The 23,710-nt window shown below is 37.2% G+C and overlaps 1 protein-coding gene across 2 annotated transcripts; it reads left to right on the forward strand.

The window, feature by feature from the left end:
- Positions 1 to 425: 425 nt before the first annotated feature.
- PCF11 (PCF11 cleavage and polyadenylation factor subunit) lies at positions 426 to 22,956 on the forward strand. 2 transcript variants are annotated; one of them, XM_077776200.1, is made up of 16 exons: positions 426 to 1,078; positions 4,775 to 4,900; positions 6,770 to 6,958; positions 7,307 to 7,501; positions 8,328 to 9,445; positions 9,835 to 10,015; positions 10,122 to 10,605; positions 11,139 to 12,703; positions 14,223 to 14,322; positions 17,221 to 17,340; positions 17,826 to 17,931; positions 19,780 to 19,963; positions 20,481 to 20,636; positions 20,886 to 20,978; positions 21,525 to 21,560; positions 22,428 to 22,956. In XM_077776200.1, the coding sequence occupies exons 1-16, from the start codon at positions 887 to 889 to the stop codon at positions 22,641 to 22,643; spliced, it is 5,061 nt and encodes a 1,686-aa protein (XP_077632326.1). In that variant the 5' UTR covers positions 426 to 886; the 3' UTR covers positions 22,644 to 22,956. The 2 variants fall into 2 exon arrangements, with proteins under 2 accessions (XP_077632326.1, XP_077632327.1); XM_077776201.1 differs by having other exon boundaries at positions 429 to 1,078; positions 10,122 to 10,212.
- Positions 22,957 to 23,710: the final 754 nt, after the last annotated feature.

Genomic DNA, 23,710 nt, shown 5'->3' on the forward strand with positions numbered 1-23,710 from the left:
CACTCCCGAAGCCAGTTCCAGGAGGGACAAACTGTCCCGCAGCTGGACCCGCCCTGGCTCTCGAAAGCACCTGAGTAGCCGGCAGCAAGGTGGGGTGGGGCGGGCGGAGAGCCTCCGCTCCTCTTAGCCCCCACTCCCAGGCCGCGGCCTCCGGGGCAGGGAGGAGGGAGGATGATTGACGGAACCGCTCAGTGGCTAGGGGATTGCGGAGGGAGGGACGAAGCGAGGGTGGGTCGGAGGGGGGAACGGCTGAGCTTTCTCCTTAAACTGGTCGGGTCGGGCCTCGGGAACAGCCTCCCCCAAGCCTATTGGCCTCCCTGAATGGGTTGTTATGGTAACAAATGACCGAACAGTCCCTTATGAATCAGCCAATGAGAGGGGCCGTCTTTTTTACCGCACCTCTGAACAGTAGGTGTTGCGAAAGCCCGGGTAGTGCCCGGAGAAGAAGGCGGTGCCAGGACGTCCTGCGGAAGGGCCGAAGGCGGGGCTTGTGACGTTACTGGCTGAACCAATCACCCCTGGTTTTATCAACGGCCCCGCCCTTTTACCGCACATTTCCCCTCCCCTTGCTCATTTCGCACGACGCAGCGGTTGGGAACACAGACATTTTCGGAGCTGGAGCCGCCGCTGCCGCCGCCATTTTGTGTCTGTGGAGAAAGAAGCTTCTGTGGCGGCTGGAAGTGGACGGAGATCACCCTTGAGACGGCGGCGTTTCATACCCGAGGTTCCCCCTGTGTCGTCCCCTAACCCCCCTCCGCGGTCAGCATGTGGTGAAGCCGGAGCCGCGAGAGACCCGGGGAGAGGAAGAGGAGTCGGAAGGGAGGCGGGGTATCGAGAGCGGCTTCAGCTTCAGCTGCGGCGGACCTCGGAGGGGGGCCGCGGCGCAATGTCAGAGCAGACGCCGGCCGAGGCCGGTACTGCGGGGGCCCGGGAGGACGCCTGTCGGGATTATCAATCATCACTCGAAGACCTGACCTTCAATAGCAAACCGCACATCAATATGCTGACCATTCTAGCCGAGGAGAACCTGCCCTTCGCCAAGGAGATCGTCTCTCTCATCGAGGCCCAAACCGCCAAGGTTTTTATACACCCCGCAGCCTCCTATTCTTCTAATACTCCCTGATTTTAGTGTCAGCCTCATCCCAGGTCTCGCTTCTATCCAAAGGGGGGGCACAGTGTTCCTCTCCAACCCTCCACCTCCAACTCAGGCTCGGTCTTTGGCCCAGGCTTCGAGCGTGGGCCTCTCTTGGGGGGGGGGGAGGGAGTGGGGAGGATAAAGGGTGGAGTCCCACTTCCGCTTACCAGCTCCCTATTTAGGCCACCGCATTGTATATCCCGACACACACGTTTTGAATAGAGCCCTTTGGGAGGGGGGGCACTTAAAGGCAGTTTGTGGTGTGGGGAAGTAAGAGTTAAAACCATTTTAACCCCCGNTCTCCCATTCCCCGCCCCCCACCCCATCCCCCCCCTCCCCTTTTGGGTAATTGTGCTCTGTGGGTTGGAAGGAGGTGAAGGGGGACCTGGGAGCGAGCTGTTGGCGGGTGGGAGTAGGGAATTGGCCCCGAGTGGAGCAGCCGCCTGTTAGGAGCCCAACATGGCGCCTGAAAAGCACATGATGCGAAAGGGAAGAGAGGAGAATCCATTCCCTGCCAGCCAGGCAGCTGCTCACACCCGTCAGCCCCGTTTTGGGGTGGGGGCGGCTAGATCGAACTTTTAGTCTCCTATCGGAGGGTCTAATTTGCCCCAAAATACGGGAAATTGGGGGTGAGGGTGGGGTGAGGGTGGGGGGGAGGAGATCTTATCCAACCTGTAGGTGGAGAACTGGCCCAGTGGGTAACAAGTACTTGTAGGTTTTTTTTTGAAAAGTTCAGTCCCTCCTCCTCTTCCTTTTCTCTTTTTTTCCTCCCTTCCCTGATAGTGAAGACGTGCTTTTCTTCACCCCTTGACAGAAGTGGTCCTCTGCCACCCTATATTTCCCTGTAGTCCTCCTCTTCTGTGGATTCATGTGGGAGCGATATGTCATTTAAGTTACTGTTAAACTTAGTTATCATGATGAGTTTTAATAGCTTCCCAGTATTACGTTTTAAGTTATTTTTCAAGCTTGTACTTATGGTTTAGTTTTTTCTAGTTGTTAGTGATTGAAATCAACAGGATGAGCCTCCTTTTAGCAGAGTGAACCCCTTTTAAAAGGCCACTTTAACAACAACCACCAATATATTGTTTAGAGGCGGTTTCTGTCTAGTGTACAACTGAGTGGTCTGACTCTTAATAAATGGTTTTGAAATGTGTGACTGGTATTATAAAATTTGTGAATAAAACATATAAAATATGTATTTGTCTTTTTTATTTACCTTTGTAAGGTGTAGAATCTGTTTCCAAGACTTATTTTTATCTACGTGGTTGTGTGTTTTAAACAAAAGTCTTTAAGTGACTTGGGTTCATTCTTTAGGTTCCATCCACTCTTTTGGGTAAATCTGTTCACAAGATACACGGTTTCAGGTGGTCCTTTCATACCTGAATTTAAAGAGGACAAAGTAAAGGTGTTTTGTTTTGTTTGTTTTTAAGAGCCCGACAAGTTTGTCATGCTCAGTCTGACAGCTAAAATACAAGTCTTCATTCACCTTTTCCAGTGAATGTCTGTGAAACAGCTATTGTTCTTTTTTTAAAGTATGAGACTTAAAAAGGAAGCATTCCTCATACTCAACATCCTTTTTATTGATACCACAAACATGTTGGACATGAAAACTTAGTTTTTGCCTTGTGGAAGGCTTACCTTGACATTGAATGCCTTTTTTAAAAAAACAAAACACTTGCAGTTTTAAAAAAAAAATAACATTGATTTTTAAAATCTAATTACCTAGTAGTTTGGGGATTACTAATATTCCACAGAGTCTAATATTTAGCAGTTCAGGTTGTCACTCAACAGTTTTCCTTACTGGTTTTTAATGGATCCAGAAGACCTTCGAGAAGTGAAAACTAAATGCTGACTGTAGTGACCACATTAAAATTTGTATTTGTGTATGGCGACACAGTGGTGAAAATAGATGGACTATTTGCTGATAAAAGCTGAATTTTTTTTTTTGGCACACGTTTCCTGGTTATTTTTGGAAAGCCAGGTTGAGGAAAAGATGTAAAAGTCACTGGGGAAATAATCAGGGTTGGGGTTGAGGGTGAGGGGAGGGATTTTCTGTCATTTGGTAGCAAACTGGCTTGGTTTTGTGTTTCTGGAGGTGAATGTTTGTGTCCTTATTCTCTAGCGTCTCGGCATTACTAAAGGATTCACACCTAATTTGACTCCTCCCGTGAGGTAGTAGTAGTGAAAAAATATTACATACAGGATTCACTTGTACAATAAAAAAATTAGCCTACTAAACAGATTTTGGTTTTAAAGAGAGCCTGTCTTCATAAGTACAACAATGACTAACTAAAATGGTGTAAAACATGACATGGTAAGATAAAGACACAGCAATAAAGCATTTGACATGTTGGTACTTACTAGTATACCCACATGCAGTGGCCTTGTGTACCTCTTTATTAGATAGGACCCTAAAAGTTTTTCATACAAAGTTATTTAAAGGTTTCCTTGGCCAACTTTGGTTGTAAAGGTGTTATCAGAAGCAAGAGCACTTCCACACACTTGTATGGGCAATTGGTTTTGTGAAATATGATGGTGTTGTGTACCGCAGAACTGTGAGCCTACCCTAGCTACAGATAGCTATGGGTAAGTGTTGTTCAGGTTTAAGATTCCGATACACATGGGATGGGTAAATGGGGATTAAGGTTTTTTTTTTGTTTTGTTTTGTTTTGCCTTTAAATCATGGGTGCTCCTGTGGAGTCGGGAGTTAACACTTTTTAATGGTGTGTCTTAATGCTCCTCAAGTCTGTGAACCTGCTGATGCTTTCTGGAAACTTGCTGTACATTCTAAAAGCCAGTGGTGGGTTAGGCATTGCAGTTGAACTGGGGCAACATTTCTTTGCTTTGGAAAGGGCCACCTGTATCAGCATCACCACACTGGCCTTGCACAAATTTAGAAACACTGGTTTGTGCATGTCAGAGGAAAAATATTTCGACGGAGAGTCCATGCTGTGAAGAAAATCTTCAGAACAAATCCTGGTTTCCAGAGTCAAGTTCAACCTGATTTACATGACTCAGCAGCTGCTCCATCCAGTTTTTCTTGTATCAGTAACAACTTGCACCTTCCTGCATGTCCATGTGCAAGTTTCAGTGTTTTTTGCCGTTAACTTCATACGTGAAGTGTACTTAATTTCTTTGTTCATTGGATTGTAGAAAAGTAATCCTAATGATTTTACAGGTAACTAAAGCATCATAGACTCTAACATAAAATATGCCTATGAGAATTAGGGTTTCTGCCAGAAGTCTGGAAACTACTTCATTGAGTCTAGGCACACTATTCTAAGTTAATGTGAGTCACAAAGCTTACACTTGGGTCACAGAAAATACCTTTTTCCCTTTTTACTCATTTAAAACACAGATCTTTTTACCATATGAGCCTGAAATTACATTTGAGTGTTAATGTGCTAAAAGTTACGGTTTTTCTTTCTGGTGTTTCTGAGCTTCTATGATCAACTAAAGATCATTGTAAGAGATGACACCTTGATTGAACACTTACGTTTCATAAAGGTTAATATTCAAAAATATTTAGCATCAACAAGAATAGAAGTTTGTATTGTAGGTTTGAAAACTCACTTTTAAAAGTAATTCTTTGGTGACAATTCATTATACTAAACTTCTCAGTTTCTTTTTATCACTCAGGCTCCTTCCTCAGAGAAGCTTCCTGTTATGTACCTTATGGATTCTATCGTGAAAAACGTTGGAAGAGAGTATCTCACTGCCTTTACTAAAAATCTAGTTGCAACATTTATTTGTGTGTTTGAAAAGGTATATATGCATTTAGAAACATTTGAATTTTTAAAAAATGTGTTCCTGATTAAATAAATACTTGTCTTTGTGTTGGGTTTTCTTGGGTGGTGAAATGTTTTATTCTCTTGTATAATTACCAAGTACTATGCTAAAGTTAGTGTTTTATGTTAGATTTTTAAGACAGATTCTAGGACTTTTCCATTATCCATTCAAGAATAGATGGGTTTGCTTTTAGAATTTTTGTTTTTAATTGAGTTCATTTGATTGAAGATCTGTTCCATCACTAGAATATGGGCAAAAATATCTGAAACTATCAAGAGTACTTCAAATTTCATTGTTGCAATTACTGGTGTTGGGATGTTGACTGTTCCTGTCAGGAAAAGAAAAGCATAATCTTTCAGTATGTCCCAACCTGTGATTGGCGCCTGGAACTTTTGTGATATTTTTCCTCCCCTGGAAATGTTTCCTGTTGTTACTTTGTTTAAGTGTGTTTATGTGAATGTTCTAGGTATGTGTGAATGGTAGACTAGTTAATTGCTCTAAGTTACTTTGGAAATACTTTTAATCCCCTCTTAGTGGTTAGAAGAAAGGCGTGTTAGTTTCTATACCCAGGGATTGCAAATTCCTTCCATAACATTGTATCTGGTAGTTTGTTTAATACAGTATTATGTTGAGGAAGACAAGGGATTTGCTGGAGTTATTCTCTTCCTGTCAGACTTCATCTTTCACACTGAGCAAAAGGACATAAGTAGTTTAGTTTTAAATATTGTTTCCTAGCCCCCCCCCCCATGGTAGTTCTTATATTTTATTAGTTGTACATGTTGTGTTTGGAGAAAATAGTTGTCAGACTTGGAGAATAGGGATTATTTTGAAAGAAATAGCAGATTTTACTTGTTTGTTAGAACAGTAAGTAAATGTGTAGTTGCTACTTGAGTAATTTTTTTCTTCTAAGTTCTTAGAAAAAAATACTGCTAGTAAGTATATGCAGATGAAATTTGGAAAGCTGGATTTCAAATTATATTAAGGAGCTTGTTGATGAGTAGTGTATTGTAGACCTTGGCTAAATACTGCTTACCTGAAGTAGTCTAAGGAGACGCCAGCTTTGTGTTACAGAAGTTGGGGAGCTAAACTAGCCTCTTGGTTTCAGTTTCATTATGTTCAAATTTAGTTGGATGTTTGGTAGAATACCTTTTACTGAATCTAACAGGGCTTTGACCCCTTTGACTATATTCGAGGCTTTATATTTACTATATATTTATGAAGTATATATAAAGTATATAAATACTTTATATATAGTCAAGGCTTTATTAAAGTTAAAACTCGAATTCATTTTTCCCAAGTACTAGGTTTCTCTGCTGGTTAGTTTTTGAATATAATTGTTAATGTTATTCCCCAGGCTTAACAGTGGGTAAGATTCCTGTGAATTTCAGTTTTTAAGGTGCCTTCCATACCACAAATAAATTGTTCATAGGTGCCAGTCATACTGTATTGCAGAAGATTGGTTAGAGAGATAATTTGTTTTACAGGTTAAGCTATTTTCTCGTTGTTTTACACTTTTGTCCAGAGTAAGTAACATAAGGAATACTAGATCAAACCCTAAAATTTGGAAACATTTTGTACTGTTAAAAATAGAATTGCTTAGTGGTTTGCTTTCATGAAGGTCAGGGGATAATGACTCTAATTTTTCTGAAATTTTTTGAGGGAGAAGTTTATTAACTTCACATTTCCAAACCAAATATACCTTTAATAAGTTACCATTGTTTATATTTATGAATGGGTAGTATGTTTCTGTATTGAGTAGAACAGAAATTTATATAGCTTTAATACTTAATATTTAAAACATTCTATAGTAACTTAACAAGCCATAGAATTGTTCTGTTGTTCTAGGTGGATGAAAATACTAGAAAAAGTTTATTTAAATTACGTTCCACATGGGATGAAATATTCCCTTTGAAGAAACTTTATGCCCTGGATGTCAGAGTCAATTCGTTAGATCCTGCTTGGCCTATTAAACCTCTGCCCCCCAATGTGAATACATCTAGCATCCATGTGAATCCCAAATTTTTAAATAAATCGGTAAGTTTTAATAAGAATGGTATATAATACTTTTAACTATTAGATTTTGATTTATCTAAAACTTGTCGGAAATCTCAAGAATACCTGTGCTGAATTGTTTTCGTTATTCTTTTTTTCCCCACTCAGGTTCACTGTGCCTTTAAAATACATTCTCCTTGTTTAGGTATTACATAATATCCTTATATCAGGTTTTTAAATTTTTGAAAGATTTTCTGTGTGTTTTTAAATATGACAGACCATTTATTATTATTGATAGTATTAAGAGATCAGCTGATGAATTTTAGTTCCCACTTAGCTTCCTTTTTAGCTCTGATATATATATTTTTAACACATTATTTTTTCTTATAGCCCGAAGAGCCTTCAACACCTGGCACAGTGGTCAGTTCCCCTAGCATCTCCACTCCTCCAATTGTTCCTGATATACAAAAGAATCTTACCCAAGAACAACTAATAAGGCAGCAGTTACTGGCAAAACAAAAACAGTTGTTAGAACTTCAGCAGAAAAAGCTGGAGCTTGAGCTAGAGCAAGCTAAGGCACAACTGGTAAGTAGAGGAGATTTGGCATTTTAAATATTTTAAACCTGTCCTTAAAGAAGTAATTATTTTGTATTTGAATTGTATTCGTGTGTTATTTTTATTAGGGAGTGTATTTTTCCACATTTATTTGGTAAATTATCTTACCAAATTTTCGTTTATTGTAAAACTTACTTGAGTTAAACTGTACACTAGTTTGTTTCAAACACTTTTTTCTGTTAAATTGCTATCTTTTAATATAATACCTTAGTTTGATTAGCATTATATCACGGGGACTTAACTACCTGTCCCAAGATGGTGGGTGTGTTGTTGTGAATGTTTTTGCGTAGTCTCCAATGTTGCATGAATACAAATCCGGTTCGTAAAAACCTGTGAAAGAAAAGCCATCACAAAATTAAGGAGGCCAGCAAGATTACATATTTCCATGCATATTTCCTTTTGCTAAGTTATTTTACTTAGTACTTGAATTTGAGCATGAGGAAGTACAGGAAGGCAAAATTTTATCAAGTTCATTATCAGTGAAATTAGGAGGAACTAAATTTTGTGACCTAAAATTTAGCTGGAATGACTCTGATTCTTATGCACCTAGGGTGCAGTGATTTATTTGGCAATTTCTTAGTAGCATTCTGGCTCAGAATCCTGAATAATTAGGTAGAGGAGGATGTTTTTTTCATTCTCTTAAAGGTTATATTATAAAAATATCAAAGTAAAGGACTAGTAAGAAATAACAAGCCCTTTTGGATTTATTGAAAAAACATAACATTCTTTAGTTTTTGTTTCTCTGACAATCTGCATGTTTTATGTATTAACGTGAACAACTTATTTTGTATTTTAGGCAGTTTCTCTTAGTGTTCAGCAGGAGACATCCAACTTGGGTCCTGGATCTGCACCGTCCAAATTACATGTTCCACAAATTCCCCCTATGGCGGTTAAACCTCCCCATCAGGTTCCTGTTCAACCAGAGAAAAGCCGTCCAGGCCCGTCCTTACAAATTCAGGATTTGAAAGGAACTAACCGGGATCCTCGTCTTAATAGAATGAGTCAACATTCTTCGCATGGAAAAGATCAGAGTCACAGGAAAGAATTCCTAATGAACACGTTGAACCAGTCTGATATTAAGACAGGTAAAACTGTACCCTCTGAAAAACTAAATTCATCCAAGCAAGAGAAAAGCAAATCAGGTGAAAAAATAACCAAGAAAGAACTTGACCAATTAGATTCTAAATCTAAATCTAAATCTAAATCACCATCACCCTTGAAAAACAAATTATCCCACACAAAAGACTTGAAAAATCAAGACTCTGAAAGTGCCAGGGTGTCTGATATGAGCAAGAGAGATCCTAGGTTAAAAAAACATCTTCAGGATAAGACTGATAGCAAAGATGATGATGTAAAAGACAAGAGAAAAACTGCAGAAAAAAAGGATAAAGATGAGCACATGAAATCATCTGAACACAGACTGGTTGGAAGTCGAAATAAAATCATCAATGGCATTGTACAAAAGCAGGATATAATAACGGAAGAATCAGAAAAACAAGGGACAAAACCAGGGAGATCGAGTACTAGAAAGAGATCAAGATCACGATCACCCAAGTCTCGATCACCAATTATACATTCTCCAAAGAGAAGAGATAGGCGGTCACCCAAACGAAGGCAAAGGAGTATGTCTCCAACTTCGACACCCAAAGCTGGAAAGATTCGCCAGTCGGGAGTTAAGCAGTCACATATGGAAGAGTTTACGCTACCTTCCAGGGAAGAGCGAAATGCTAAAAGAAGTAATAAACAGGATATTCGAGATCCAAGGCGAGTAAAAAAGACTGAAGAGGAACGACCGCAAGAAGCTGCAAATCAGCATTCTACAAAATCAGGCACTGAACCAAAGGAGAATATAGAAAATTGGCAAAGTTCCAAGTCTACCAAAAGATGGAAATCTGGTTGGGAAGAAAATAAAAGGTAGGATGTTAATATTTTTAATTAAGTAAGATAATACGCATGTTTTAAAATACAGTGTTAATTAAAAAATTGGTAATATTTATTGGATGCTATAATTAGTGGTTTATTTTTCCTTTTATTTCTCAATAACTCTGGGTGAAATACCATTATTATTCCTATTTTACAGAGACTAAAGTTTGGAAAGGTTAACAAGTCTACCTAAAGCTGCATATCTAGGACATGCAGGAATTAGAATTCATGTCTCATTTTCCGGACTTCAGATCTTGTGCTCTTGATCATTTAGTTAATTTCTGTAGTTACATATATTCATTTTAACCAGATCCTTTGGAATATGGTCCTGAGTACTTGAAAAATGTTTATGAAGTAACATCCTGCTTTTATGGTTTCAGCTTACAACAGGGTGATGAACATAGTAAATCTCCTCATCTAAGGCATAGGGAGAGCTGGTCAAGCACTAAAGGAATTTTGTCGCCTCGAGCCCCAAAGCAGCAGCATCGATTAAGTGTAGATGCCAATCTTCAGATTCCTAAAGAGTTAACTCTTGCAAGCAAAAGAGAATTACTTCAAAAGGTAGTTACTATAATCACATGTAGTCATTATTCTCTTTTGTGTACGTTTTTTTGTAAGTACTTTTTATATTTAAAATATTTGATTTCCTTTTATCACCCCTACACAGACGAGTGAACGTTTAGCATCTGGTGAAATTACACAGGATGAGTTCCTTGTTGTTGTGCATCAAATTCGACAGCTATTTCAGTATCAAGAAGGTAAACATAGATGCAATGTACGGGATAGTCCTACAGAAGAAAATAAAGGTGGATTAAAAAAGAAACCTCTCTTATCTGATGCTGAATTAACCTACTATGAACATAAAGCAAAACTGAAAAGGACACAGGTTCAGCATTCATTTCCAAGACTTGATCTCTTAGATCCTGATATTTTTGACTACCCTTTGACTGATGCCTTGTTGTCTGGAATAGAATGTGAGCCATCCAAAAGTAAACATGCAAGTAGGAATAGTGGAGCACAGTTTGACAGAAAAGAACAATTTAGTGAAAGAGCAAGACGTCTTTCTCCTATATCTGGGAGTCGTACTTATGCTGAGAATCTTTCACCCCATGAGGGCCGGAGAAGACATGACGAGCAAGTCTCTGCTAAAGGTAGAAAAAGTTAAATCAGATTATGCCTATTGAATCACACAGCAGTGAAGGGAAAATGAACAAGCTAAGTGGGGATGGATTTTTGTGACTGTTCAGACTACCTTTTGTTTGTTTCATTTCATTTTTTCCCTCAAAGGGAAGGGAAGGGAGCTAATACTTAAGGCTACCCTATGTGTTAGGTACTTAACTTAGGTTCTTTATATATGTACTCTGATTTAATGCTCACAACAACCCAATTAAATATATTTTATACCATTTTACAGATAGGAAGCAAGACCAGAGAGGTTAAATAACTTGCTCTCAAAGTCAAATAATTAGTTGACAAAATGGGGATTTTTTTTTTTAACCCAGGTGTGTCTGACTCTAGAGGGCATCCTCTTTCTTGCTGCTTGATATGCCATCTTTTCCTTCCCCTCTAATAAAGTGAGCTAGTTTTGGATATTTTTGGCTAACCATTTACGTGAAAATAAAAAGATTTAAGATAATTTAATAAAAAAGACTGAGGGAAAATAACTTTTTTTTCTTTTTAAAAGGTGTACGAGAAGAGCAGAGATCACCATTCAATGATCGTTTTCCACTTAAGCGACCCAGATACGAAGATTCAGATAAACCATTTGTAGATAGCCCAGCATCAAGATTTGCCGGCCTCGATACAAATCAGCGACTGACAGCTTTAGCTGAAGACAGACCGTTATTTGATGGACCTAGTAGGCCATCAGTAACAAGAGATGGCCCAACCAAGATGATTTTTGAAGGACCTAATAAATTAAGCCCTAGAATTGATGGACCTCCTACACCAGGTTCTCTTCGGTTTGATGGGTCACCAGGACAGATGGGGGGAGGTGGCCCTTTGAGATTTGAAGGACCGCAAGGTCAGCTAGGAGGTGGGTGTCCTTTGAGATTTGAAGGTCCTCCAGGACCAGTAGGGACACCTCTGCGGTTTGAGGGGCCGATGGGTCAGGCAGGAGGAGGTGGTTTTCGGTTTGAAGGTTCCCCTGGTCTCAGGTTTGAAGGATCTGCAGGTGGTTTGCGGTTTGAAGGACCAGGGGGCCAGCCCGTGGGTGGTCTCAGGTTTGAGGGACATCGGGGTCAACCTGTGGGTGGTCTACGGTTTGAAGGACCTCATGGTCAGCCTGTGGGTGGACTTAGATTTGATAATCCCCGAGGCCAGCCTGTAGGTGGACTTAGATTTGAAGGGGGTCATGGTCCTTCAGGGGGTGCAATTAGGTTTGATGGACCTCATGGTCAGCCATCAGGTGGGATCAGATTTGAGGGCCCTTTGCTACAGCAGGGAGTTGGGATGAGGTTTGAGGGCCCCCATGGGCAGTCAGTAGCTGGTTTGAGGTTTGAAGGACAACATAATCAACTTGGTGGGAACCTTAGGTTTGAGGGTCCACATGGTCAACCAGGGGTTGGGATCAGGTTTGAAGGACCATTAGTCCAGCAAGGAGGTGGAATGAGGTTTGAGGGTCCTTCTGTGCCAGGAGGTGGCCTGAGAATTGAAGGGCCTCTAGGTCAAGGTGGTCCAAGATTTGAAGGTTGTCATGCTTTAAGATTTGATGGGCAGCCAGGTCAGCCGTCACTGTTGCCAAGATTTGATGGATTACATGGGCAGCCAGGTCCTAGATTTGAAAGAACTGGTCAGCCAGGCCCACAGAGATTTGATGGACCACCTGGACAGCAGGTTCAACCAAGATTTGATGGTGTACCTCAAAGATTTGATGGCCCACAACACCAGCAAGCATCAAGGTTTGATATTCCTCTTGGTCTTCAAAGCACACGATTTGACAATCATCCTTCACAAAGGCTTGAATCAGTATCTTTCAATCAGACTGGCCCATATAATGATCCACCTGGCAATGCTTTTAATGCTCCATCCCAAGGACTGCAGTTCCAAAGACATGAACAAATGTTTGATTCACCTCAAGGACCAAATTTTAACGGACCACATGGCCCTGGAAACCAGAGTTTCTCGAATCCCCTTAATAGAGCTTCTGGACACTATTTTGATGAAAAGAATCTTCAGAGTTCCCAATTTGGAAACTTTGGCAATTTACCTGCTTCAATAACAGTAGGAAATATTCAGACATCTCAACAGGTAAGTCTGTTGTAGTTACTCTAAACTGATTTTCTTTGCAGATGTGAACGATTTTAATGTTTCTAGTGTTGAAGATTTTTAGGAGATCATTTATTCTCTAGATTGGACAGTTTTTAAGGTACTCCAAAAGTCCACATGCTAGGCAAGTGAGATGAGAGTCTTTGAGCCTTAAAAATTGCAGTTTAGATCCAAAATTGATTTTAGCTGTCCCTGGATCTATAGAAATCTCTCAGTCTCTATTACACACACACACACACACACACACACACACACACACACCCCTTCACCCTCTCACACACTTCCTCACTCTGTTTTTTTTTTTTTTAATGGACTTTATTTTTTTAGAATACTTTTAGATTCACAGCAAAGTTGAGCTGTGAAATACAGAGATTTGCCGTATTACCCCTTACACATGCATAGCCTCTCCATTATGTTTTTTCCTTTATGGTTTCAAAGCTAGTAAAGTATTACACAATTGTGAGTTTGTTTCATAGACTTCTGCTACATTGTAGAACTGTGGAGCCCTTTAAAGTTATAGGGAGCTGTTTAGACTTCAGAACTTCCTTAGCCTGAGTTAAACAAAAAGTCAGACTGCCCAGGCTTTTCCAGCCTTTCTTTTTCTTCTCTTTTCCTACTTTTCACCACCTTTCCAGTGATTACAGTTGAATACAGTAGTGTGATATTAATGTAAACACAGGAAACTTGTGACATGTCTTTTAAATATGTTCAATACATCACCTAAACTTGTACAATCACCTGTTGGTATTCTTGTGCTTTTGTTTTGCATATATTGTAAAATGCATATTGAAATAATTTTAAAGCATTGTGCTTACAGTGTGTGATTAATGACTACTTTGCCTGCTGAAATTCTCCTGGATTAAATTTACTGTTTTTCCAGGCACTGACATTTTCTTACTAGGACAGATTCATTTTATGCTAGTAATGTCACGGAAGAAAATGTAAAACAAAAAGATTTTTAAAATGTGTTATAAGCATTATTGATAGCAGTTTGTACAGTAGTTGTTTGTCTTTTACAGTTTACTTTGCAACCCAAAGTATGATGTTCAAGCAGGATGATCAAAAAAGTTAAACTAATTAAAGCAGGCTTTTCATATCTGTGGTAAGGAGTCTGGTCAGGAGTTCTGACCTCAGTTTTGCTGCCAGTTAGCCATTATGATTGTGTACATGTTACATCTCTGGATATCAGTTCTATTTGTAAAATAAGGGAAAGCACCAGCAAGGTAAAGTGATTTGTGTAAGGCCACACAGCTTGTTGGCTATCTTATGTTTCCAGGGTATCTTTAACTTCTCAGTTCCTTATAATTCCATGAAACAGGTAAGGGAAGTTATTATTGTTCCTTTTTGTAGAAAGTGAAGAAATGAAGTGACCCAGTTAAGTTACACTTGCACACTTTTACCACACCTTATGATATCCATTGGTATTTTTATATGATTAGAATGTTAAAGTTTTAGTTAAAATACAGAAAGGATGTTCTTAAAACCAAGGTTTCTCTTAAAGGTTCTTACTGGTGTCGCTCAGCCAGTAGCATTTGGCCAAGGACAACAGTTTTTACCAGTTCATCCACAAAATCCTGGAGCATTTGTTCAGAATCCTTCAGGTATGTACTTTCTGAACTTAGTGTTTTTTCAAAAGACAAATATTGTTTTGTTGAGTAGCTATTTTTGTCAATTGTAGGAAAAGTCAATTTTGAGAGGGGATATGCAGTTTAGATAAATTTAATCTGGCTAGAATTTTTTGTTCCCTTTTTGAGTTTGTTAATGTATATTCACATGGATCCCATTTATAGCTAGAGATGGTTAGCCAGGGTTTTGTAGACCATAAAAAAGAAACCTGTTGGATAGCAGCTGGAGGGTGGAGTAAAGAGTGACGTTTCTGTTGAGGTAAAATGAAGTAAATGACAAACCTCAGAAATCTCAATTATTTGATATTTTGAGTTTTTGTTCTGTGTGTATATGATGATCCAGTAAACATGAAGTGAATACGGGGAACGTTGCTTTATAAAGTTGATTCATTCATATGTTTTTATGAGCACTCAAATAATAATTGTACACAACATGTTAAAAAAGTAGAAATAGGGCTCCTGGTTGGTTTAGTTGGTAGAGCATGTGACCCTTAATCTTGGGGTTGTGAGTTCAAGCCCCAGGTTGGGCGTAGAGCTTTCTTTCTTTAAAAAAACAGAAACAAAAAGAAGTAGGAGAAAAACTATGAGTCCCCAGCCAGGTCTTTTGTTATTGTATGATGAGGCATAACGATTGTTATGGATACAGTAACAGTATTGGATATGAGAGCTTTAAAAGTGAATTTTAGTTTTGGGCTGCCTGGGTGCCTTGGTTGGTTAAGCGTCTGACTCTTGATTTTGGCTCAGGTCATGAGTTTGAGCCCTCAGTCAAGCTCTACACTGCTTGGGATTCTCTTTTCTCTTCATATCTCTCTCTCCCCCTCCCCTGCTTGTTCTCTCTCTCTGTCTCTGTCTCTGTCTCTGTCTCTCTCTTTCTCTTTCTTCCCCCCCTAAATAAACTTAAAAAGTGAATTTTAAATTTAATATGAAAAAATGGGAAGTATACAAATTATGGTGATTTATAAATAACTACAAAGTTTTAGTGTATTGAGAACTAACCCAACCAACTTGTAGTGGTACTTGCTTTATTTTTTTTAATAATTAAAATAGGCATTTTCAGAAACCTGCTCTAGCATGGCACTATTTAGTTTACAAATTTAGGGAGTTTTCCAAAACTTCTGAAGTAACTAGGGAAATCCTAGGCAGTCAAGTTCTAGTTTATGCTTTAGTTCTTAAATTATGTCATCACAAGAAATTAATGCAATCAGTTTGAAAACTTTGTTTTTAATTTCTAGATTAACAGGATAAATGAACATCTTTAAGTGTTTTGTTGTTGTTTTGTTGTTGTCACCGTATTGAAAAGGGAAGTAAAGAATTAGGATCTAAAGTCAGAAGACCAGTGTTAGAGGATATATTTTACTACTTTATACGTAGGCAGGGTGTACGCAAATATCCTCTCCGGGATTCAGTTGCTTCCTCTAGACAGACAATAAATTCATCATTTGCCTGGGAAGTTTGTTTTTTAAGAGTCAAACAAGGTAGTATATGCAAAAGTACTTTGTAACATGTGCTGTATTAATGTATTTTTTGTAGAACTCCGTTTTCTTGTTGAGTAGAGGATTTGTCCTGTTAGGGTTGGTAGCATGAGATAGTGTGCAAAAACTGCAAATTTTCTTTTTGCTTTTACAACCTTGGGGTGCATGTGTATACATACAGGGCATAGCAGTGTCACAGAGGAAATCAAATCTTTTTCCTCTGGGTTGGAGGTAATGAGTGAGATGTTAGGTATGCCTTCCATCTTCAAGTTCTGCTCACTCCTAAAGAGATGTGAAAAGTATTTGGTGTTCTGTATTCAGCTTCTCTTAAGGTTTCTTCTTGAAAATGAAAGTAAAAACACCTCTTTCTTAGTAATAAATATTTATTTAAACATACTGATCATTTGCTGTATGCTAGGCATTGTGCTAGGATGATCCTTCTTTACCTGTAAAACTGAGCCACAGATAAGCAACTTGGTCATGTCACACACTAGAAAATGGGATTTCTAGTTAGAATCCCAGGAGTCTGTTTCCATAGTTAATGCCCTTGGTCACTCAACTTGGCTACCCACAGACTTGTGAATAGCTGGTTACACCTCTGAAACATATAAGTAGCGAATTCCAATGAAATGTAAATGTCAAACTATAATGTGAATTGGTATTGTAATTGATTATTGAGGCTAATTTATTCGTTCATGTATTCAGACATTTCATTTCAACAAATATTATTTAGCCCACAATGTACAATGGATTGTGCCAAGCGTACAGTATGCAGTGGTTAAGGGTGGGGATTATGGGTATTGTGGATGCAAACTGAATTTCCTATCACTAAGAGAAATTTTTAGTAGTTCAGAACGTTTTTCTAGAGGTGTAGTGAGATGTATAATAGATAATAGTGACATACAAATACATTAAGATATTGTGTTTACAGTTGATTTAAAGAATAGTGATTGGGGCACCTGGGTGGCTTAGTCAGTTAAGCATCAGACTTTTGATTCTGACTCAGGTCATGAGCTCACTGTTGTGGGTTTGAGCCCTGCTCAAACTATTTCTACAGTACTTATACATACTTCTAAAATTTTATGAAGTATCAGTGTTTTTAGGGTTAGCTTTCAATATTTGCCCTAGAATATATTTTTAAGAGATGATGATTTGCTGACCCAGAATCTGAAGCAGGCTCCAGGCTCCAGGCTGTTAGCACAGAGCCCGACATGAAGCTTGAACTCACTGACAGCAAGATCATGATTGGAGCTGAAGTCAGATGCTTAACTAACGGAGCCACCCAGGCATCCCCATATTTATTATTGATAAGGACATCTTGAAGAAAACTTTGAAGAATGCTTAGTATAATTTTGCATCTTTGAGTTCTACTTTCATTTTAAGAGTGCTATTTTTTTTAAAGGAGCCCTTCCTAAGGCATATCCTGATAATCATCTCAGTCAGGTGGATGTAAATGAATTATTTTCAAAACTGCTAAAAACAGGAATTCTCAAATTGTCGCAGCCAGATTCAGCTACAACCCGTGAGTATGGTTCTATATTTCATGTTTACAAAACTTTATTAAATGTGTATGATTTGATATAATTTGATAATATGTTATAAGTGTTCTTAAAATCTGAATTTTTAATTTTTTTCTGAAAATCAAATATAATTGGTTTATAATGAAATACTTGTAAAATTTTCTAAGATGGTACCTTTATAGCAGACATTGTTTCAGTTAACATTCCTGCAAATACCATGTGCAGACTTTTTACTATTTATTTTATATTGATTTTCTTTTTAAAATAGTATGAAAATTAATGAAATAAAATGTTATGAAAATTGACTTTTAAGAAATCAGACCTAAATTCACTTATCAAAATGAAGAATTGTATTTGTTTCCTTGGCCAGTAAATACAATGAATAGACAAATAGGGTTCTCTATATGTTTATAACACTATAGTATTCCCCTATAATGAATGCTTAGAGAATGGCATTGAGAAGTTTGGTTTTTTTTTCCAATTGAAGAAGTAAATGAAGTTACTGCTCAGCCTGCCCCTGAAGAAGAGGAAGATCAAAATGAGGATCAAGATGTTCCAGATCTTACCAATTTTACAATTGAAGAATTGAAACAGTATGTAATCTAATTTTCTTTCTAATTTTCCAAGATAAATGGGACAATGACTTCAATTAGTTAAAAAGTGGATGTTTTTATTAGCGCTATTCATTTTACCCCTCTTACAAGTATTTATAAAATTTAGGAAGCATTTTCTTTTTCCTTAATGTAGTAAAATAAACATAACAAACTTCAAGAAGCCTTTATGTTTTTAAATTTCCTTTTAAAATATGTCTGCTGCACAAGTATTTAGGCCAAGAGACCATCCTCAAATTTAAATTTTTTAATATCTGTGTTTGGTATAGGAAATACAAGGAGTTAAAATATTAGATATTGATAATCATGTCTTCCTTTTATCTCCATTTCTCTTCATCATTTTTTCCGTATTTGATTTAAGTATTTAAGAACTTAAAAAAAATCTATTTTCATTTCATAAGTAATTCATGTTCATTGTAGGAAATTAGAAAATTCTGCAGCCCCAGGCTGGCTCAGTTTGTAGAGCATGTGACTCTTGATCTCAAGATTGTGAGTTTAAGTCTCATGTTGGGTGTGGAGGCTACTTAAAAAAAAGAAAATTAGAAAAATCAGATAAATGAAATCAAAAAAATAAATTTAACTTAAAATTTCCACTTTACTGCTAACCACTCTTTTAACATTTGTTGCGTATTTTTTCCTAATACTCTATTGTTTGTATTACTCCTATAAAAAAATTAAAGGTACTTTATGGACTTATTATATCCTTGTGAATACTTTATAAAAATATAGACACCTAGTGGATTATACCTTTAAAATCAATTTTTAAACTGTAATTCATATAATTAAAGCTTTATAATGAAAGTCTTAGAGTAAAGACTTATAATAAAAGATAGTATCCCTTTCTTCTGGCATTACTCTTTACCCAGAAGCATTAAAAAAAATTTTTTTTTTTTAATTTTGAAAGAGAGAGTGTGAGTGGGGAGTGTCAGAGAGAGAGAGAGAATCAAAATCCCAAGCAGTCTCCACACTGTCAGAACAGAGCTGGATGCAGGTCTCGTTTTTATGAACCCTGAGATCACGACCTGAGCCAGTGTCAAGAGTCGGATGATTAACTGAACCATCCAGGCACCCCCACCCAGAAGCATTTTTTAACCACTTTCAGCTGTTATGGTTCCTTGCATTTACTTCTCCTTTTCTTAACAGATACATATTTTTCTGATTTGTCACATTTCTTTATCACATTTAGACAATCTTTTGACTTCCTAAAAATGAAGATTTTGCTAGCTCTTTTACTGTCCTCCCAGCTCTTCCCCATATAGTTATAAAACCATTTTTATTAAATCATTATTTAGTATTAACAGTTCATAACTGCCATATTTATCCAGTTAGTTTGTCTAGGTACCTATTTCTTTCCAGATAGGGAGCTCAGAATTGTAAGAACTGATGCTGACCTCAGTTTACCACTAGTCTAATTTTTCTTTTTATCTGTACTATTCTTATTTCTTCTGTACTACTTTCACCATTCTTTAGATGAGGGTGGGGCAGTAGAGTTATTCAGAATTCCAAAGATCTGAAGAGGTGAAATCCATTTGTTCTGCCATACCCATCTGCCACATCCACCTTGATGTTGACACTAACCTAAGAACAGGCCAGCTTTTGGCTTATTAGTTGGCAGATGATCATTCCGTTTTTCGCTAGAAAGGAAATAACTGGGTGAGACCTATCAATAGGATAGATTCCATGTTCTACAGTTCACCAAAGTTAATTAAAAGAGGGTCAGTGACATGATACTAGAGAACAATATTGATCTTTGGGTATTGTGTCAACCAGCTTTTGGCCATTTTGCCACGTTATCAGAACTAAAGATGATTTCTGTGTTTTTCAAAATAGACGTTATGATAGTGTTATAAATCGACTGTACACTGGTATTCAGTGTTACTCTTGTGGAATGAGGTTTACAACATCACAGACAGATGTATATGCAGACCACTTGGACTGGCATTATCGGCAAAATAGAACTGAAAAAGATGTTAGCAGAAAAGTCACTCATAGACGTTGGTACTACAGTTTAACAGTAAGTAATCAATGTACCTCCAAACTATCTTATAACCTTTAAATCATTTCATTCTAAAAAGTGTTGTAGTTTAAATAATTGCTGGGAGCCATCTCATCAGTTTTCTGAATGGAATTTGATCCCTAGGTTTTTAAAATAAATTTGAAGAGTATGTATTTACTTTTTGTTGAGATAAGAGTAGGACATAAGTTTCTACTAGGCTCTAGAATTTCAATTTCAATTTCATTCTGTATTCCTGACGTTACTTTTGGTAAAAAGTATGTAAATATATCTTCTTTGAATTAGTAGTTGTCACTCTAGAGGTAATGGAAAAATGAACATTAAGATCTTAATTGTTCAGTAGTTGCTTTATGTTGTCTCTTACGGGGTTCATAGAGAAGGTACAATTTTAAATAATCAATATTAAAGCCTCTTGTAGACAAATGTACCCTTATCTTTCAATGGTATTATATTGAAGATAAGCAGTAAAAGTTTAGAAACAAATTAAAATATTCTTTTTAAATCAACTCCTTTTAAGGACTGGATAGAATTTGAGGAAATAGCTGATTTGGAAGAACGTGCAAAGAGCCAGTTTTTTGAAAAGGTGCACGAAGAAGTCGTGCTCAAAACTCAGGAGGCTGCTAAAGAAAAGGAATTCCAAAGTGTACCTGCTGGACCAGCTGGAGCAGTTGAGGTAACAAAAGAATATTAAATTTTATACCTCTGCTCATGCCCCTGACTTTATCAGTGACCAATAGCAGCAAAATAAATGTTGACTATTTTTGCATGGAAGAATGCAAAATTCTTAGAGCTTATCTTGTATTTAGATGTTGAACTTTCAGATAACTCTTAAATTTTCTTCCTTTTAATACAATGTTTATGTATTTTTACCTAAGGTGATTGAATGTGTTCTGTAAATTTCATTTTTATGATTCTGTTTTAGAGTTGTGAAATCTGTCAAGAACAGTTTGAACAATACTGGGATGAAGAAGAGGAGGAATGGCATTTAAAAAATGCTATTAGAGTAGATGGAAAGGTAATTTTGAGTTCTTTAAAAGTGTTAAGATTAGATTTTTTTGTAGGGACTAGCACATCACTTGGAAAGAAAATTGTTTTTGCTTTTTGATTTTTATAAAAAAGATATTAGACTTTAGTTATAGAGTGTTTGAATTGGAAGTTATTTTAGCAATCAACTGGTTCTATACTCATTTTATATAAGAGGTCACATAATTAGTTAATGATAAATCCAGAGTAGGTCTTCTGAATCTAGTCAGTCTTCTTTTTGCCTAAACCACATCATTTTAATTTTGATTTCATAATTCATCATAAAAACTGTTAGTGTCTTAAAAGTATACTTAAAAGTATACCATATTATCTACTTAAATGTATGAAGCAAGATTAAGGAGAAACTGGGATGAAGTTTCTGTTTTCTCCACATTTGTGATCAAGTGATTTGTGCCACTTTTTCAGGTTAGCTTTTTTTCTGGTGTAAATTAAAATAGAAAATCCCATCAGAATAGTCCATTAGAAATGAATATACATGTGAATACCTACTTAACTGTTTTTTTTTTCTTTGCTTCAGATTTATCATCCATCATGTTATGAGGATTATCAAAATGTAAGTTCTTTTTGGTTACTGTTTGTTCTCATGTACATTATTTTCAATTATTTTTTTTTTTGCATCAGAGCAATGTTGGTAAGCTTTATTGAGCTTTTCTGTGTTTTGATGTAGCATTTAGGTTGTTCACTAAATATTGGTGCTAGATTGATAGGATCGATTTTCAAATTTCTGTATTCCTTGCATTCTATTCACTTGAGTCTTGATATCTTTTACTAAAGCAGTAGGCCTAGAGAAAGGTGAGGGGAACTGAAGATGAGAAGGATCATGATGTGAACATAATTCAGTAAACACACTAACTGGTTCAAGAGGGAGTTTGAGGGGCACCTGTGTGGTTCAGTCAGTTAAGTGTCTGACTCTTAATTTTGGCTTAGGCCATGATCTTGTGGTTCATGGGTTTGAGCCCTGCTTTAGGCCCTACGCTGACAGTGTGGAGTCTGCTTGGAATTTTGTCTCTCCATCTCCCCCCCACCCCCCNTTTAGGTCTTTAAAAGAATAGACTTTCTAGAATATTTGATGGTTTGTGAGGTCAGAGTATTTGAAATTAGGATAGTCACAATTCCAGAGTATATGTAGGCTCTTGTAGGGGTTACTGTCCCTGTGGGGTTAGGTATAGTCTAATCAACTTCTTTCGGCCTGACAGTGGATACTGCTTTTCTTAGATCACTGTATGTATTAAATGCTTATTTATGACATGCTAAGTATGTATTAAATGCTTATTTATGGCTGCTTTTATGACATATTGTATGGGGAAGCTGGTATTATTTATTTGGTATTTGTATGTTTCTTTGTCCATACAAGGTTCTTAAAAAACTAATGTGGTACTTTGAACCTGAATTAGAACTCACAGGACTTTTCATTTTGTAGACATCTTCATTTGATTGTACACCATCTCCCAGCAAGACACCAGTTGAAAACCCTTTGAACATTATGTTGAACATTGTGAAAAATGAATTGCAAGAATCCTGTGAAAGTCCCAAAGTTAAGGAAGAACGAATTGATACCCCACCAGCTTGTACAGAGGAAAGCATAGCAACACCCACTGAAATTAAAACAGAAAATGATACAGTCGAGTCAGTTTAAATAAAATGAGAAAGGTATGTTTTTCTTTTTAAAAAAAAGCTGCTGTTGGATCTAGGTGGTGAAGAATTTTTTATGTATATATAGACATATCTATATAAATTGTCTAGCTGAGGCAGGGCCTTCAGCTATCATTTGGTTAATAAATACATTTTAGTATTTGCATTTCCTACTGCCTGCACAGTTTCAGGTGCTTGTTGTGTGAAAGTTCTGTAGATGTGTGCAAATTTAACAAAATGAAATTGTATGTGTAAAAAATGTACGATTTTCACTTGTGAAACTGTAAATTATAAATAAAAAATATTTTTGCTATCCATGGAGTGTAATATTTATGCACACCATCAAATAAAGACAGTGTTTCTGTACTTTTTATTGGGTGAAAATGGAATTAAACAGCAACCTCAACATAAGAGATTTTTTTTTCTAGTAGCTTCCCATGATTAAAGAAGCAGATTCTGGTTAGTTTTATCCTTCAAACGAGGGTTGTGAGAGAGCACTGCAGGACTTTTCTCAAATAGAAAAGCCAGACTTGAAAACATTTTTTAAACTGAAATAGGACTTTGCATATATATCTCTCCAGCTATAGAGAACCATCCAGATGTCCATTTTTGAAAAGTATCTAATGAAGCAACTTTTATTGAACTTGGACACTGATGCCATCAAGCGATTAACAAATATAAGTACTAAAGGTGATTTTTTTTTTAAGTGACATTTTTCAGATTTGTCAAGCGATTTAATGCAGATGAACATATTTTAAGTTACAGGGGAATCTGTAAGAATGTTCATTTGAAACATGGTTAACCTTTTTCCTTTGTTGGTTTTGACTGAATTAGATGGATACCATGAGATGTTAATATTCATACATGTAATAAATAGAATGATGAAGAAACTTCCGTTTGTATCTTTTTATTTCTTCAATGGCTTTAGAATATGACATCTTTTTCTTACGTCTTTATCACTCTGTTCTTTAAAACCTGAACATGGGACCTGCTATATATAATCCAGGGACTCTGAGATGCAAGATTAACCTTTCCTGTCATCTATCAGAAATGGGCATACAAAACAGTGAA

This window comes from Crocuta crocuta, unplaced genomic scaffold, assembly GCF_008692635.1.
Source record: "Crocuta crocuta isolate KB4526 unplaced genomic scaffold, BGI_CrCroc_1.0 scaffold332, whole genome shotgun sequence".
Classification (NCBI taxonomy): Eukaryota; Metazoa; Chordata; class Mammalia; order Carnivora; family Hyaenidae; genus Crocuta; species Crocuta crocuta.